The sequence below is a fragment of the Macadamia integrifolia genome, chromosome 1, assembly GCF_013358625.1.
Source record: "Macadamia integrifolia cultivar HAES 741 chromosome 1, SCU_Mint_v3, whole genome shotgun sequence".
Classification (NCBI taxonomy): Eukaryota; Viridiplantae; Streptophyta; class Magnoliopsida; order Proteales; family Proteaceae; genus Macadamia; species Macadamia integrifolia.
This window is the reverse complement of record NC_056557.1, coordinates 15,607,089-15,624,970: the sequence shown is the minus strand read 5'-3', so window position 1 is coordinate 15,624,970 and position 17,882 is coordinate 15,607,089. Positions and strand designations below refer to the sequence as shown.

The 17,882-nt window shown below is 41.8% G+C and overlaps 1 protein-coding gene across 1 annotated transcript; it reads left to right on the top strand.

The window, feature by feature from the left end:
• The first annotated feature begins 2,752 nt into the window (after positions 1–2,752).
• On the top strand, positions 2,753–6,722 carry LOC122068701. Its single transcript, XM_042632615.1, has 7 exons — positions 2,753–2,904; positions 3,192–3,558; positions 3,742–4,071; positions 4,135–4,396; positions 4,506–5,308; positions 5,417–5,844; positions 6,494–6,722. The coding sequence occupies exons 1-7, from the start codon at positions 2,753–2,755 to the stop codon at positions 6,720–6,722; spliced, it is 2,571 nt and encodes an 856-aa protein (XP_042488549.1).
• The last annotated feature ends 11,160 nt before the right edge of the window (positions 6,723–17,882 follow it).

Genomic DNA, 17,882 nt, shown 5'->3' with positions numbered 1-17,882 from the left:
CAAATCCAAATAAAGAGCAAATCATGGTTCCAATTTAAAGTCCAAAAGATTAAAAATCCAAAGAAGAATCAAAGAATCAAAGGTCAAAAATCACAAAATCAAGAATCAATTATTAATATCTTTTACAGGATTAAAAGAGCAGCAAATTTCTTTCCTATAAATGACAGTACCAGATAGCCAAGACCGGTTGGAAAAAACCCACTTGGAGACCAGATAGCCTAGATTGGCTCGAAAGAACCTACCTAAAGACAGCCCAGATTGGTTCGAAAGACCCAACATGGATACCGAATTCCCTAAAATGGCACATGTAAAGCTTAGCTAAGGAAAATCAAAGAATCAAATGTTTTTTCCTATTGCAAGATTGGAAAAGCAGGGAATTCCTCTCCTGTAACCATTGGTCCCAGATAGTCCAGATTTGTTCGAAAGACCCAGCCTGGAGACCAATTCCCTGAACTGGCACAACTGAAGCCTAGTTAAGGAAAATCAAAGAATCAAATGTTTTTTCCTGTTGTAAGATTGGACGAGCAACGAATTCCTCTCTCGTAACCATTGGTCCTAGATAGTCCAGATTGGTTCAAATGACCCAGCTAACGAAAATCAAAGAATCAAATGTTTTTTCCTATTGCAAGATTGGAAGAGCAGCGAATTCCTCTCTTGTATTGGTCCCAGATAATCCAAATTATATCGAAAGACCAGCTTGGAGACAAAATTCCCTGAACTGGCACATGTGAAGCCTAGCTAAGGAAAATCAAAGAATCAAATGTTTTGCCTGTTGCAAGATTAGGAGATCAGCGAATTCCTCTCTTGTAACCATTGGTCCCAGATAGCCCAGATTGGTTGAAAGACCCAGCCTGGAGACCAAATTCCCTGAACTGACACATGTGAAGCCCAACTAAGGAAAATCCAAAGATCAAAGTACTAACATCTTTTACAGGATTGGAAGAGCAACAAATTTCTTTCTTATAAACGGTGGCCCAAGTAAGTCCTAAACTTCAAAGTAGTTAAGAGATATTACCGGTTGTATTTTCAACTCTGTCATTGATGAGCAAGATGATGACAGTATATGCTTCAGGTGACAAAATGTGGCAGTTCTTTTCTTTTCCCTTCGGCTGTTGGCACAGGCCTCGATCAAAGAGGGGCATTCTGTAGACAATCAATTTTGTCACCCTCCCCCAGCTATGATGACATATGGATCTTGGATATGACTTTCTGCTTCTAATCAACAAAGATGAAACTGACTTAGGTAACTATTCCCAGGAGCATTCCATACCCACCCAAAATTCCAAGAAAACCTGCATGAGAGAAAAGAAGGGTCCAATAGAGAGACACTAGATGGAGTCTGAGACGAGTGTGGCTATAGGAAAACCTTGAATCTAATCATGATCCTGGGGGTGGCCACCCACCGGATCATGGATGACAACTCCGTCTAACTGACTTTTAGAAGCCTCAACAGAGGGAGGTTTCGGACGAAGGCCCTGAGGGTGAGGGGTCTGCAGATAAGAGTTTGGATAAGGCTATGGGAGAAGATGGAGGTGGAAGGGAGCAGCATCAAGGTGGTCATGATGTTTCAAGGAGAACTTTTTCGTCGGTGGTTGGAAGTGCTCTTCCTGATGTAGATTTGCTTCCAAAACCAATCATTGCTAGGTCAATAACGAAGATTTTCATTCCTCAGGAGGCATATGAGGAGAGGTTGGTTAGGTTCAAATTTGCCTTGATAGGTAGGACCAATTTCAGATTTCTATCAATGGATGATATTAGAAAGGTCGCTGCTAAAGGATGGCAATTGAAGGGAAGAGTAGCCTTGTCTCCACTAGGGAAAGGATTTATCCTCTTTCAGTTTGAGTTGGAAGGTGATATGACTAACATCTAGAGAAGGAATCTGATAAAAGTCCGTGGTCAATTCATTCATTTTCAACAATGGAAACCAGATTTCGATGTCAATGAGGTGCACAAACCTACCAAGCTTGTTTGGATCAGATTTCCAAATCTCCCCCTAGAATACTGGCATGAGAAGATACTTCTTTCGATGGCCAAGGGGGCGGGGAGGCCAGTGGCTTTGGATAAATGTACAAGGTCGACTGCAATGGGAAATTTTGTGCGAGTCCAAGTGGAGGTGGTAGGGGCTAGGAGGGTGGAGGAACTTCATGTAGAAAGAAAACAACCTGGTTCAGATGAGATATTCTGGTTCAAATAGATAATAATATATGAAGATGACATGAACAAATGCAGCTTCTGCAAAAAGGTGGGTCATACCTTTGCTGAGTGTAGGGAGAGGAAAATTCCCTCTGATCGTACTAGAGAGAAGGAAGATTTAGTGGTGGTGGCCATGGCGGAGAGTGGTAGTGCTGAGCGGACAGAGGCTGAACATGGTGGTGAATTTCCAAAAAATTTAGTTTCCAATTGGGGAAAATCTCCTTCCCAGGTTAGGGGAGATTCTTTCTTATCTCACTCTCATTCAAGGGAGAATATTCCATTGTATATGGAAGGAGACCAAATGTAAGGAGAGTTTGAAATTGTCATTCCTTCAGAGAAGAGTCCTAATTTGGAATCTAATAAGGAGAATATTGAGGTGAATAATGGCTCAAATGAGCCTGATTTGGCTCAAGATAGTGGATCCATTGCTGGAGCGGATGATGGATCGGATCTTGGACCAGGGTTGGCCCTTAAGGAAGTCCACAATGAGGACGTTCAGAATGTTCATAGGGCGACTCAATCAGAAGTTGTTATGTAGTAGGAATACTCATATGGAGCAATGGCAGTTCATCATATGGATGTGGAGGCAGTGGACAATCAAGCTCTGGAGAGGGAGGGAAGCATGGAGGAAAGAAGGAAACAGAAAGGGAAGAACATGGCTTCCCATGAGCAGACTTTTCGTAAGTCTGATCGGTTGGCTCTCCAAAAAAAGTGATTATGATAGTGTTGTTTTGGAATATTAGAGGTATCAAGAAGAAGGCTGGTGGCTTGGCCTTAGGGAACTTGGTTAGGAAGGAGGCTCCGGATATTATTAGTTTAGCAAAACCTATGGTGGAGATTCAAAAATATTTGAAAAAATTCTTCAATAGTATTGGCTTTGATACGGATTTTATTCATAATGAGAGGACTAATAAGGTCCCGAACCTGTGGGCTTTATGAAGAAGAGGCTTGAGAAAGCCAGATGTAATCTCCTTTTTTGATCAGCATATTTTGTTAAGGTGTTGGTGGCAGCAGAGGCCTTTTGCTTTGTCAGTGGTGCATGCAAACTGTTTCAGGGCTACGAGAAGGGATCTATGGACTAACCTAGCTATGTCTGCTCCGAGCCAAGGCACTCCTTGGTTGGTCCTTGGCGACTTCAACGCTACCTTTCAAGCTCATGAAAAACGAGGCCCAGGATCCTTTAACCTGGGGTCTGTAGCTGAGTTTGGAGCAATGGTTGATGGGTGCTCCCTTATCCAAATTCCTTCTCAGGGGCGTAAGTTTACCTGGACTAATAACTGGCGTAGGGGGAATGTAGTTGCAGTGCTGGATAGGAGCTTTTGCACAGATGATTGGTTCACAGTTTTTAAGGATTGCCATCAGAGGGTACTGCTCTATGGTGCGTCTGATCACTCCCCTCTATTGGTGGTGCCTGAGGCTTTTGTAAAACCTCTGAATTGCCCGTTTCGATTTCAGAGATTTTGGGCAGAGCACGAGAATTTTGTGGCTATTGTGAAAGGTTCCTGGGACGTCTGGATTAGTGGATCTACCATTCATGTTTTTAGTTAGAAAATTAAAAGGCTCAAGGAAGATATAAGAGAGTGGGCAAGAGGTGCCTTTCCTAATGTTAATTTGGAAGTGCACGAAGCACTTAAGGGGCTTGAAGAGATCCAGATGGAGATTGAGGAGAAAGGCATGGATGATCAATTGTTTGATGAGGAAGCTGAGGCAAAATCGAGGCATTTGAAGGCAATGGAAGGGTACGAGAAGCTTTGGGTTGAGAAGGCTCGATCCAGATGGAGATTACAGGGGGATAGAAGTTCCAAATTTTTTCATATATCAGAAAAAATTAGGAGAATGAAAAATACAATCATAAGCTTGAAGGTGGGCGCTGATCAGGTAATTTCTAAGAAGCCTCAGTTGGAGATTTATATCAGAAACTAATATGAGAATTTTTTAAAGAGTTCCCCTACTACGGATCATCTGGACATACTGGATTGCATCGCCCAAGTCTTGGAAGAAGCGAATAGATGGAGGTTGGATAAGATGCCTTCCAATGATGAAATCAAAGGGCTGATCTGGGAGCTTGATCCTGAGAGTGCTCCAGGTCTGGATGGCTTCCCAGGTATGTTGCACAAAGTTTGCTGGGAAATTATTTACGTTGATGTCTGTAATGCTGTTAGAGGTTTTTTCAATAGGGGAATTATTCCATATGGCATTAACAGTAATTTTTTGGTGTTAATTCCTAAGACAGAGGGGGCTTGCTCTCTAGATAAATTTAGACCATTATGTTTGGGGAATTTTGTTTTGTAAAATTATCCAAAAAATTATAGCGATAAGACTTTTAGGGATGCTGCCTCGTTTGATATCTGAAGAGCAGGGAGCCTTTCAAAAAGGCAAAATCATCCACTCTAATATTTCCTTGGCTTCAGAGCTATCAGATTTTCTGTTTTCTACTTCCAGAGGGGGTGAAATGGGGTTGAAGATTGACATCCAGAAAGCATACGACACAATCTCTTGGGATTTTATGTTCCAAGTGCTGAGGAAGTTTGGGTTTTCTGAGAACTGGATATCCTGGGTTCATCAGTTGTTGGCCTTTGCAAAAGTGTCAGTACTCCTTAATGGTGGCCCGATTGGGTATTTTGGAGTGGAGAGAGGGCTTAGACAAGGGGATCCCCTATCCCCATTGTTGTTCATCCTTGCAGAGGAGGTGTTATGTAGAGGTCTTCATTTGCTTGTGGCTGACATGAAGATTCAACCGCTCAAAGGCCCTCGTGGGGTGATCACTCCTGCTCATAGTCTTTTTGCAGATGATATATTCATCTTTGCAAATGCTTCAATCAGGTATGTTAAAAATTTAAAGAGCTTCCTTAGTAAGTATCAGGAGTTTTCTGGGCAGAAAATCAATCTAGAGAAGAGTAAAATTTTTTGGGGGGATATATCTTCTCAGAGAAAGCAGGCTATAGTGGAGGAGTTAGGGATTCCCCTTTGTATGTTCCCTACAAGGTACTTGGGGGTGGAAATTTTCAAAGGAAGAATTAAAAAGGAGTCAGTGATGCCAATCATGGATAGAGTGAAAGATCGGTTATCAGGATGGAAGGGTAAACTATTGTCCCTGACTGGTAGGGTGGAGCTGGTGAGATCAGTGATCATGAGCATGCCATCACATAGTTTTGTTGTCTATTGGTGGCCTGCATCTATGATTGAGACTCTAGAAAAGTGGATGTGTAACTTTGTTTGGTAGGGCGAGGTAGATTCGATGAAAAGAATTGTGGTCAACTGGGATCAGTGTTGCAAACCTAAGGAGGAAGGAGGCCTTGGGTTGAGGAGATTAAGAGATGTTAACAAAGCCATGCTATGTAAAACTGCATGGAAAATAAAGCATGAAGACTCGGCGACTAGTAGGTTCATGAGGGCCAGATTTCATGGTAAAAAAGGGACACCTAAGAAAGGGTATGGTAGATCGTCCATAAGGCCTGGTATAAAAAGTGTGTGGAATTTTATTTCTTCAAAAGAAAGATGGATTGTTGGGGATGGAAGATCAATAAATTTCTGGAATGACATTTGGGTGGGTGAGGCAGCTCTGGAAGAAGGTGTGGATGGTGCGGATCGTTGGACCTGGAAGGGAAGGTGCATCGTTTCATTCAAGATTTCAAATGGTGTTTACCTGAGGTAAATTCCAATTTCATGAGAGGTATTTTTTATTCTATTTCAACTATAAATATTCCAGATTTTGAATGCGTCGATAGGTGTATGTGGAGCTTAACTATTGATGGGAAATTCAGTTCCAAATCTGCCTGGGAGGATATTCGAAAGAAGAACCAAATAGTGCCTTGGGCTTCCTTAATTTGGTGTAAAAAGCAGCTGCCTCGGGTTTCACCCCTGGCGTAGAGAATTCTTCATGGAAAGGTCCCAACGGATGATATGGTTAAAAAGAGAGCAGTTCCATTGGTGTCCAGATGTGAGCTATGTAAAGTGGAGGAGGAATCCTTGGATCACCTATTTATCTCTTGCTCTTTCTCTAGAAAAATCTGGTGCTACGTTTGTGATTGTTTTAACTTGAATAGGGGCAATCAGTCATCTCTCTTTGAGCTTGCTCAATGGTGGAAAAGAAAGCTTAAAATAGTTTGTTGTAAGGAGGCGTGGTCAATGAGTTTTGGAATAGTTCTGGACCACTTATAGAGGGAAAGAAATAGCAGGAAATATGATGCAAAGAAAGACTAGGAAAATACATTTCTATCATGGTTGTGGAAGACATTAGAAGAAATGAGCCTTCAACAAAGGGAGAAGTGAAAACTCCAAATGATGTTTTATGCTACAGACGCCTTGGTGTTCCTATTCAGGATGGATCTCACAGGGAGACGTTGGAGGTTTTTTGGTGTAAGCCTTTTGTCAACTGGATTAATCTCAATTTTGATGGAAGCTCTTTGGGGAATCCAGGGCAGGTTGGTGTAGGAGGAATATTTAGAGATCAGCGGGGAAGGGTGCTAAGCTCATATAAAACGTTTCTAGAGGTGATTGGTGCCTTTGAAGCAAAAATAGAGGGTTGATGGAAGGGTTGATGACAGCCAAAGATATGAGAATTAAAATGTTGTGGGTGGAATCGAACTCAAGTGCGGTGGTGACTTTGCTTCAACAAAAGAAAGTGTTGTGGTTTGCTTTGCAAAGATGGTTGTCTCTTCAAACTTATCTGAATGGTATTAGATGGAAAATTTCTCATAATTATATAGAAGGGAATGCGATTGCTGACTACCTAGCTAGAGATGCGGCAAAGTATGGGATTATGGCTGAAAATGTGGTGTTTCCATCTCATATAGTGGACATTCTGGCTAGGGATGCCGATGGAAGACCGCACTTTAGATTTATTTAGTTTGAGTCTTTCACTCTCCTGCTGATGGTAATGCCGAAGGTGGAAGGTGGGAGTTGGGATGACTAGTGGTGTTTTGTTTTTGAGTTTTGTTCTTTTGAAGTTTTTTTTTTCTTCTTTTAATGAAAAAATCCTCTAGCAAAAAAAAATCCAATCAAAGTGACCTCACAAATGCATAATACTTGGAATTACGATTCCAACGATATATGGTACGTCAAAATCAGACCATCGGATCTCCCACAATCATTCCCGAAAATCGTACATAAAGTGCCCAAACCCCAACCATGCGAGCACACATGCCTTGCCTTGAGCACCCAAACCCGCCCATGCGAGCACCTATGCCTTGCCTTGAGTGCCCGAAGTTCGCCTATGTGAGACCCCATGCCTTGCCTTGAGTGCCCAAACCCCGCCCATGCAAGCCCCGCGGGCACACGGCCAAGCCCCACGTGCACACAACCAAGCTCTGCGTGCACATGACCAAGCCCCGTGTGCACCCAACAAAGCCTTGCATGCACCCGACTAAACCCTTCGTGCACTCCGCCAAGCCCCGCGTGTACCCGACCAAGTCCTGCTTATACCAGGCCAAGTTCCAACACCCATGTTTGAGTTCTTGCACCCATGTTGGAGCCCACGCACCCATAACGGAGCCCCCGCACCCCTGCCGAAGCCCCCACATCCTTTCCGAAGCCCCCACATCCTTTCCGAAGCCCCAGCACCACTATCGGAGCTCCAGCACCTCTGTCGGACCTCCAGCACCTCAGCCGAAGCTCCTACACCCCTGTCAAAACCTCCATCGCTCCCCCTGGCAATCGGAATCCCCCTTCCAGTAACCAGATCGAAGAAGGAATTCCCTCTTCACCCGCCTGTGTACCTTACATTGTGGCCTTCCATTGGTCCAAAAAGGAATCTTTTCCCATTATTGGTCCAAAAAAATTGTCTTTCACCCTATTGGCTATGAAAAATTACCCTCCACCCCATTGGGCCAAAATTTCTTACTTTCACCCCATTGGTTTAGAAAAATTACTTTTAACTCCCATTAGTTAAGAAATTTTCTCTCTCCTCCCTATTGGTCCTAAAATTCTATAAATACCCCCTCCCTTTGATTTTACACACAACATTACCACCATAATCCAAGTCTCTTAAGTGAGCACCCTATAGTAGTAAAGCTTTGCCCTCTCTCCTCCCCTTTCCCCCCTTGAGGATTTCCAAGTCTTCGGAGAGATCTTCATAAGATCCGAAGTGTTCTTTGGATCTTCATAAGATCCGAAGTGTCCTTTGGATCTTCGAAGTGTTCATCGGGCCTTTGGGATTCTTCAATCCTTTGCTTTCTTTGAGTGATATTTTTTAGGAAAAGTTTCCTCCTAGCCCTCCCATAGCCTATCCCTAGTGGAAGTTCTGTCATCGTGCCACCTCAGCCTAGCCCTCCCATAGCCTATCCCCAGTGGAAGCTTTGTCGGAGTGCCATCTCAGCCTAGCCCTCCCATAGCCTATCCCCAGCGGAAGCTCTATCGGAGTGCCACCTTAGTCTAGCCCTCCCATAGCCTATCCCTAGTGGAAGCTCTACCAGAGTGCCACCTCAGCCTAGCCATCCTATAGCCTACCCCCAACCGAAGCTCTATCGGAGTGCCACCTCAACCAAAATCCGAAAGTAACCGTTCCTAGCCAGAACTTTGCCCGAATATTATCACAGTCAGCATCTCTCAAGAAAGGAAGTTGGAGGTCAAGACCATCTTCCCTTGAGCCAGGAGAATCCACAAGGAAGTTCATACTAGCATCAACCAGGGGTTCCACCCCTCTTGACTCGAAACAGGGGTCAAGCTCAAGTATAATTTCTTAACAGAATTAGCACAATGTAGACTTTATATAGCCCTTATTTTAGTATACATAGTCATTTAAATTTAGTCAATGTAAATATCTGTGATAACTTAGGCTTGCAAACGGAATAGGAATAATTGTGGAAAATGTTCGTTCTTAAGCATCTAGTAGGAAGATTGGTTGAACCAGAAAAATTGGGTGCCTAACACCTTCCCAATTTTGTAACCTAACACTTACCCTAAATCTCTGGACCAGACCAACTTTCGGGCCCTTTTCTTAGGAATTGGGCACACCCCTTGGGTCTAAGGCCCATAACCCTAGGCGGCGACTCCAAACCCTTTTGCATTATCCCAATACCCATATTGGACCATCATCAAATCCCCGTCTCAAAGGATGAACTTTACACTCTTACAAAATAGGCCTCCACGTATCTTCGAGCAACGATACGGCAGTGCGGGGCCCACAGGGTAAGCACGCATCACACACACCTCCCTCATGAAAGAGAAAGAGAGGAGAGAGGACGGAATTAATGCAAACCTTTTTTTTCCTTCTTCGCAAAGGACGAAATGACAACCCATTTTACATGAATCTAAAATGGGGTCATTTATTTGCGTCCATTTCTTGCTCCATAGACATCAAAGGGGACCACACAGACACAGGATCGGTCGCATAATATTTTGCAGCCATTTTAGCCAAGAAATCAACAACTAAATTGACCTCACGATGGAAGTGAGTAATATTCCAATCAATGAAGCTTAAGTAAGGCCAGAGATTTCTTCATCTTTGATATACGGACCAAGGAACAAAACCTTTGAAAAGAAGGGTGACCACCGCCATAGAGTTGCATTCGATCCAAAGCTTCTGCACTTTGATGATTCTAATATATTCCAAACCAAAAATCACAGCCTGAATTTCTGCTTCAAAGTTGGAAGTTATTCTTATGACTTCTCTAAAGTTCATAATAACTTGAGCATTTTCATCCCTAAAAACGCCTCCTACATCAGACTTCCCTGGGTTTCTTAAGGAACAACCATCGGTATTTAATTTTGTCCATCCTGAAAAAGGAGGACACCAATAAACTTCCTTAGGCTCTCTTCTTTTACCCTGATGGATGGGAATTCCAATCTTTCTAGCACATAGCAGATTAGCAATAGTGGATGTGAAATTAGTGTGCACTGAAGAGATGGATCTTGCTTTCTCTTTCCACCATTTTAACATGTCTTCCATGTTGGAGAAAGAGGGCTAGGCTGTATTAAATAATGAGCAAAATAGGCTCCATACCTGAGAAGAGAAGCTATAATTTAAGAATAGGTGCACCAAGGTTTCTTCAGCCATTCCACAGAGCTCGCATTTTGAAGACAGATGAACACCCCATTTTCTCACTGCTTGCTTTTATGAAAGAGCCTCCAACTAAAAGTGGCCTGCCATGGCTGAATGGGGGAATTCCATACAATAATGAACCAAGGGATAGAAGGATGCTTCGCCCTGATTCAGTCCCATGTAGAATGGGTTGAAAAAATACTTGAGGGAGTAGGAGTCCAATGACAAACATCCTCAAGATTAGATACCACTATCTGAGAGGCTGTGGCGAAAGTGTCCTTTAGAAAAGATGATCTAGTTGTGGGAATAACCCATCTATCCGATTCAATGAATTCTGCAACTTTAGTGTGTGCCCCCTTGAAAACATTTGAATCCAGCCCTGAACCCTCTATGAGAGAAGTCTCATCCAGCCATCTATCATGCCAGAAGTTTATCTTTCTCCCATTTTCAACAGTCCACCATTCAAGACTTGAAATGATGTTCCATACTTTTTTCAAACCTGAAAAATCGAGGAAGAGAGATAGCTGGACTTGAGCGGGCCATCTGCATTCATAAATCTAGCTCTAAAAAAAGAGCTCATAGTTCTATCCTCGTGCTTGATTTTCCAAGCTAGTTTAGACAAGCAAGCAGAGTTAACATCTCGCAACTTTCTTATACTGAGGCCTCCTTCTTTTTTTAACTTGCAAGCAGTTTCCCACTTGACTACAACTTTCTTTTGTTTGTCAACATCATCAGACCATATGAAATTTTGCATCCATCGCTCTAGTGTTTTAATGGTAGATTGAGGCCACCAATAAATAGCAAAGTTGTGAATGGGAATTCCATAGATTACTGATCTAACCAACTCAACTCTTCCCACTAAGGACAGAAGCTTCCCTTTCCATCCCGCAAGCTTTGTTTTTATTTAATCCATCATTGGAAGAAGATGGTTGTTGGAAACCCTTCCTTTGAATATCTCAACTCCTAAATATTTAGTGGGAAGTTTAGAAATAGGGATGCCCAATGTCTCTAATATGAAATGCTTCCTATGAGGAGCCACCTTCCCAAAGAAAAGCTTCCTCTTCTCAAGGTTTATATGCTGACCAGAAAATTTTTGATACCTGAGAAGAAGGTTTTTAAGATTCCTAACAGAGAAAGCTGAGGCATTCATGAACACAAAGATGTCGTCAGCAAATAATAAGTGAGATGGGACAGGTGTGCCTCTTGGCCCTGAAAGAGATTTCAAATTACCCTTCTCTGATAAGAATTTCAGACCTCTACATAAAACTTCCTCGGCCAGGATAAAAAGAATGGGAGAAATTGGGTCTCCTTGGCACAGACCATGAGCAGCCCCAAAATAACCAATAGGACCACTATTCACTAGGATTGAGATTCTAGAGGAAGAGAGAATTTCATGAATCCATGAAATCCAAATATGAGAGAAGCCAAATTTCTTCAATGTGGAAAAAAGAAAGTCCCAAAAGAGAGTCTCAAAGGCCTTCTAGACATCTAATTTAATTCCCATACCCCCTCCCCTCACTAAAGAGTGCATTAGATCTGCAAGTTCAGAGGCAAAGCTAATGTTTGCAGAAATTATTTTACCTCTCTCGAAGGCTCCCTGCTCCTCAGAGATAAGACGGGGAAGAAAAGTAGACAATCTTGAAGACAAAATTTTGGAAATGACTTTTGAAAAAAAGTTACCGTTACAGATTGGGGGAAATGTTTTAGAGAAGTAGCACCTAAAACTTTGGGAATTAGAGTGACGAAGCAGTTGTTAACCCCCAAAGGAATTTTTTCCACCCTAAAGAAATGAATAATAGCTCTTCAAAAATCATGCTCAACAATATCCCAAACTCGTCTAAAAAAAATACTTGAGAACCCATCTGGGCCAGGGGAGCTATTTGGATCCAATTCCCAAACTGTGGTTTTGATTTCCTCCTTAGAAGGAATAGCATCAAGGATCGCATTATCATTCTCTCGTAACTCCAGAGGAATACAATCAAGAAGATCCCAGTGGGGGGTCGCATGGGTCACTCCATGGAAGGATTCATAAAAATCAGAGACATAAGATGCTAAAGCTTGCTGATCAGAAATTCATGTTCCATCATCTTTCTTCAGAGAGTGAATCAGATTTTGTGACCTTCTCATTTTCACGGAGAGATGGAAAAACTTGGAATTCCAATCACTATCTTTCATTTATTTATGCTTGGCTTTATCAGAGCATAGTTGGGCGTGCATTTGAGAGGCCTTAAGGAAGGCGGTTTTAGCATCAGCCTCTTTGGCAAATAACTCTTCTGACATACCTAAAGCTTCTATTTCTTCTTGGATGGCCTTGAAATCTTTGGAAGATTTCTCAACCTCAATCTCAAGATTTGAAAAGGTATGCCTACCCATGGCTTCAAGAATAATTTAACTTGTTTCAGCTTCTGAAAAAGAGTGATAATAGGATTACCATAAGAAGATGTGGAATCTAAAAGGGATGTTTGATGGCTTAGGGACAGCATCAAAAGTCACCAAGAGAGGGGCATGATCTAACACAGTACATTGAAGAACTCTTTGCGATGTGTTCTTGAAGAAGTCAAGCCACTTTTCATTACAGAAACTATGATCAAGCACCGCAGCCACATGACTCCTTCTACAGTTATTTGTCCAGGTATATTTCCTCCCCTGAGAGGGGACAGAAATTAGCTTGCAAGAATCAACCATCACCTGGAATTCTGTCGCCGAAGCTAGATTGAATCGACCAGGGCCCCTTTTCTCATGAGAGAATAATGTGGCGTTAAAATCCCCTATGACAAACCATGGGATGGTCATCAATCCTATAAGACCCAAATCAAACCACAAATCTTTTCTCAAAGCTTTGAAGCTACTGGCATGGACGAAGGATAAACCCACCTTGGCGCCAACCCAGTCAACTACAACTGATATTTGCTGCTCCGACATAGAGATCATAGAGGGACGAGGTATTCCTTGCCTCCACAAAATCCATAGGTTTGGGACTTTGTCCAACCAATGGTTGTGAATGAAATCAGAAGAAAATCCCATCATATTCACCCATAAGGGAAGGGAACTTACAGGGGTGAACCATAGGTTCAACAACACATACAATGTCGGGGGAATGATCCCGCAGCAGAATCTTCAAGGCCCTTAAGCCAACGGCCTTCCTCACTCCTCTAATATTCCAAAAAAGAAATTTCATGAGGAATGGGGTTAATGTCGGGCTTTGTCAAACTTGTTGGTCTAACCCACCTTTCTTTTGTTCTTCTTTCCTCCATTATGGGCACCATCAGTCCCTTTTTCACGAGTAGCAATTGCTCTGTCAACGGCTGTGACCTCTTGAAAATTCAGAGCTACTCGACCATTTACCAAATCAGTATCTGGGAAGCTTGAAATCTAAGAGTCGCCTTTACCGTGAAGAGAGTGAGAGACGCAACCCCCTCATGAAGGCTGGACACCACTACCGCCCGTGTCTTTGCTAATGACTTCTCTCCTCAGACAGCTAGGCCTCATGAGAGAAACTGATTCAACTTGGGCGATTTAGACTTCCTCCTCAGATTCAGATGGGTCTGAATCCGACCCAGACCCATTGTCAGAACCGACCACCTCACCTACCTCCATAATAGGAAGGTTGTTATTCGGAGATAACTCCCCATCTTGAGCAGCTAGAGTTTCCAAATCAGCATAATTCAAATTTAAATTTGAATTGGACAGCAAGGAGTCCAAAACAACCTATATACTTCCTTCCATACTTGAATGTCCTTGATTAGATCTTAATGAGACATTTAAGGGAGGAGAATCAGAAACGGCATTGACTGCCACGTTTGGGACTCCTTCTCCCACATGCTTCTCCTGTGAGTTGACTTGCCCCGATTTGACTATCAACCTAGACCGCCCTAGGTATACCGGCATTGTCCATGGCAGCTTGCCAATCATCCTCTTGTTTCTTTGACCTGCAACCTCCGATGCTATGCCCAAACCTTAACCACAATGAGTGATTCCATCCTCATACAACACCTTCTACCTGAAAACGAAGACGTTGGTTGTGCCAGGCTCCATCCTCTCTACTTGAACCTCTTCAATACGTGATACCATTTCAGTAGCATCGACTTCTATGAGGACTCTTGCAAAATAATCCATCAGTCCTTACTTAGTATGGCGATCCAAGGAAACAGGATGCCGGACCGGTTTTGCAATTGAGAGGAGGACATTCTCATGCCAATATTCTAGGGGGAGATATAGGAAGTGGATCCAAACAAGCTTGGTCCAAACATGCTTCTCATGAATGTTGAAATTTGGTATCCAGTGCCGGAAATGGATCAACTGCTTACCTATCTTCATCAAGCTCCTCTTCCATATAGCCGTCTTGTCTCCTTCACATTTGAATTGAAAGATGACGTATCCATTGCCAAGAGGATGCATCACCACTCCCTGACTCAGATTCCATTTTTCTGCAGCCTCTTGTCATAGAGCATCCAAAAAAATCAATCGGAAGTTGACCATTCCAATAAGAGCAAATCGAAAGTTCTGCCGCTTGGACTCATAGTCGCCTTGAGGGATCATGATTCTCCTAATATTTCCAGCTTGGATTGGTTCAAGGAGGGAATCAATCGCTGGCCAAGAAGCATTCCCAACTACTTTGGCATAAGAGCAATTAGGAACAGGATTAACGGGACCTCGATCAGGATCTTCACTTGCCCCTCCATCATTCTCCATTCCTCTATCTTCCTACATAGCCCTCACACCAGCCATCTCTGATAGATTGGAGGATAATTGAATCTTGATATCACTTGGATGTCCATAAGCTACATTGAATTCCCAACCACCTTCTCTTTCAAATCTCCTTCTCCCCCACTCTAAGAAGGAGGCTATCGAGTCTGTGTCTAATAGTACAATATTAATTGCTTTTCTTTCTTGGGTGGGTAAGCTCTATATGAGTAGCTGGTCAACCTATTGAAATTTAATGGGTGTCTTTGATGTTGCCTTGTTGAAATACGCATTGCAATATTAATTGTTTTCTTTATTGGGTGGCAAGTAGGATTTTCTAGACCTCTGATTTATTGAAACAGTATTTCAAAACATGCACTTGAATATAGTTTTTCTATAAGCTCAATACACTGCAAGGCTGCAAGTTAGACATAGTTTGCTGGGATGAGTGAGGAAGAGAGGTTTTTGACTAACTTTCCAAAGTATAAACCTATTTTCATCAGCAATTTTTTTTCAACACACAATATAGTATATTACTTGTATGTATCATAAATACCATGAAACCTATTACAGATTCCCTACCTAGAACATTAACCATTAACAGTCAAGGGAATCTTGTTCTTTTAGATGGAAAATCAAATCTCATTTGGTATACAAATGCTTCTGCTTCTTCAAATAATAGGATTGCAATACTAGATGACTAGGAAAACTTTGCGCTTAAGGATCTAAATGGGTCATTAGTTCTTTGGCAGAGTTTTGATCATCCCTCCAATACTTTCATACCAAACATGAAGCTTGGAGGGAATGATGAACTGGGAATTTATCTAACATTAACATCTTGGAAAAGTGAAAATGACCCGGCACCTAGGAATTTTTCCTTGAACCTCTGTTGCTACTGTTATGAACTGGACTGAAGAAGTGAAGCACTAGAGATCAGGTCAGTGGAACGGTCGGAGCTTTATTGGAGCACTGGGTATGCCTCAAGATTACATTAATGGTATCACCTTCACAAATGATAGCTATGGAGGGCAGTACTATATTTATTCCACTTCTAATAGTTCTAACATTGCCACTGAGGTTCTTGATTCTAATGGAAATATAAAGAAAAAAGAATGGGTTAATGTATAGTTTGTAATCACTAGCCAATGAGATATTTATGGTACATGTGGACCTTTTGGGATTTGTAAAAAGAAGGAAACAAGCGTTTGTGGATGCATTAGAGGGTTTCACCCTAAGTTTTTGAGAAATGAACCCATGGAAATTGTTCTCTTCTAACCAAAGAAAGAAAGGTATCCCTTGGGTTGTTACAAGTTCCAACCTTTTATGGCCAAAATCCCTTTTCTCCTTATCTCCTTAAATTCCACCACACCATAGACCCTGCCAAAAATGAAGAGAAAGTTCAGAGAGAGAGAGAGAGAGAGAGAGGGTACCTTGTCCGTACTTCAATCGTAGAATCTAGGAGAACAACAAACAGAGGAGGAGTTCTGCAAACGGATTTGCGGAAACCTCCAGAGCCTAACCTTGATTTCTTTTGCAAATTGAGTAGATCAAGCGAGTGAATCGAGTAACCCGGAAATCATTTATTTGCTTTACGGACAAAATCAACTGGATCGCGTTTCCTTCAAAGAAGAAGAATCTATGAGCTAAAAGAAGCTCGATCCGCTTGCTCGATTTGCTCGCTTTGATCTGCTTGCTCCATCTTCTCAATCTGCGGAAGAAATCAAGGTTAGGCTCTGGAGGTTTCCCCAAAGTCGTCTGTAGAACTCCTCCTCTGTTTGTTGTTCTCCTAGATTTTGCAATTGAAATACAGACAAGGTACCCTTATCTAAAGTGGAGTCTCTCTCTCTCTTGCTTTATGAACTTTCCCTTCGTTTTTGTCATTTCTCTTTTCCAGCATTAATTGAGATTGAATATTAAGCTTCATTCATCTTCCTCATCATTTCTTCAGTTACATCTCCAGATCTCCTCAACCACTACCACCTCTCTCTCACGTGTCTTATGCGGTCTCAGAATTTAAACACTAGGCTCTCCTTCCCCAACTTCCATCTCGCTTAACTTTATATGCAAGGAATCATGACGGGAAAAGAAATCCTCCACAGGATGAAGGTAAGTTGTGACTCCTTATCATTCTCTCAGCCTTCATTTTCCTTTCTGATTTCTTTTATGTGCTCTCAAATTTAAAAATTAGAAGTTGGACAACCATTAGGAATTTGGGTTCAACCAATGCAACAAAAATATACATTAAAGATTAATGGAAATAAAAAAAAAAATTTTTTTGATGAGCTAATTTTCACAACACAGTGAAGAGAAAATTGAGAAACAGCTTCAAAGGTGGATGCAGGGCATTTGGTAATTATTTTAAATGATTTTCCTATGAAAAATAAATGTCAAACAAACATTGAGAAATTTTACGATAAAATTTTACAACATATTTTACCTCCTTAAAACAAACATTGGAAAATTTGCCAACATGTAAACAAAATTTTCTAGGTAAAGTGTTATGTGAAAGTCCAAGGATTAAAGTATCGGTATCGGTCGTCGTATCGGTCGGCCAAAATTAAGATACGTATCGGAGGGTATCGTATCGTATCGGAGATACACTAAGATACGCTAAAGATAGACACATTAATGGATAGAAAATATTTTTTTAAACACTTTTGCATAAAGAATTTATTAAAAAAAGCTATTGATAACATGTATTATGCATAAACACTAAATTGAGGGTATCGTACTAAGAATTCAAGGTCTGTAGTTGTCCCATAAATGTAAAATCTTTGTTCCCAACCTTGATTTCCACTTTAGTTAGGGAAAAATATGGCTGACAACAACTTTGGAACAAAAACCCTTCAAAAAATCATTTTTTTCTGAAAAATTACCCATATTGGCCATTATGTGACCGTAGCACCGATACGTACCGATATATATATCAATACTCACTGATACGTGCTGATATATACCGATACATACCGATCGATACATACCGATACTCACCGATACGTACCAATACATACCGAAACGTACATTT

What these genes read in the sequence shown, in the direction of transcription:
- LOC122068701 (XM_042632615.1), top strand. Translation starts at nt 2,753, where the DNA reads ATGGCAGTTCATCATATGGATGTGGAGGCAGTGGACAATCAAGCTCTG. An exon ending in TATTCCATATGGCATTAACA is followed by an intron (nt 4,397 to 4,505) that starts GTAATTTTTTGG and finishes AAAAAATTATAG; the next exon opens with CGATAAGACTTTTAGGGATG. An exon ending in TGACTGGTAGGGTGGAGCTG is followed by an intron (nt 5,309 to 5,416) that starts GTGAGATCAGTG and finishes TTTGTTTGGTAG; the next exon opens with GGCGAGGTAGATTCGATGAA.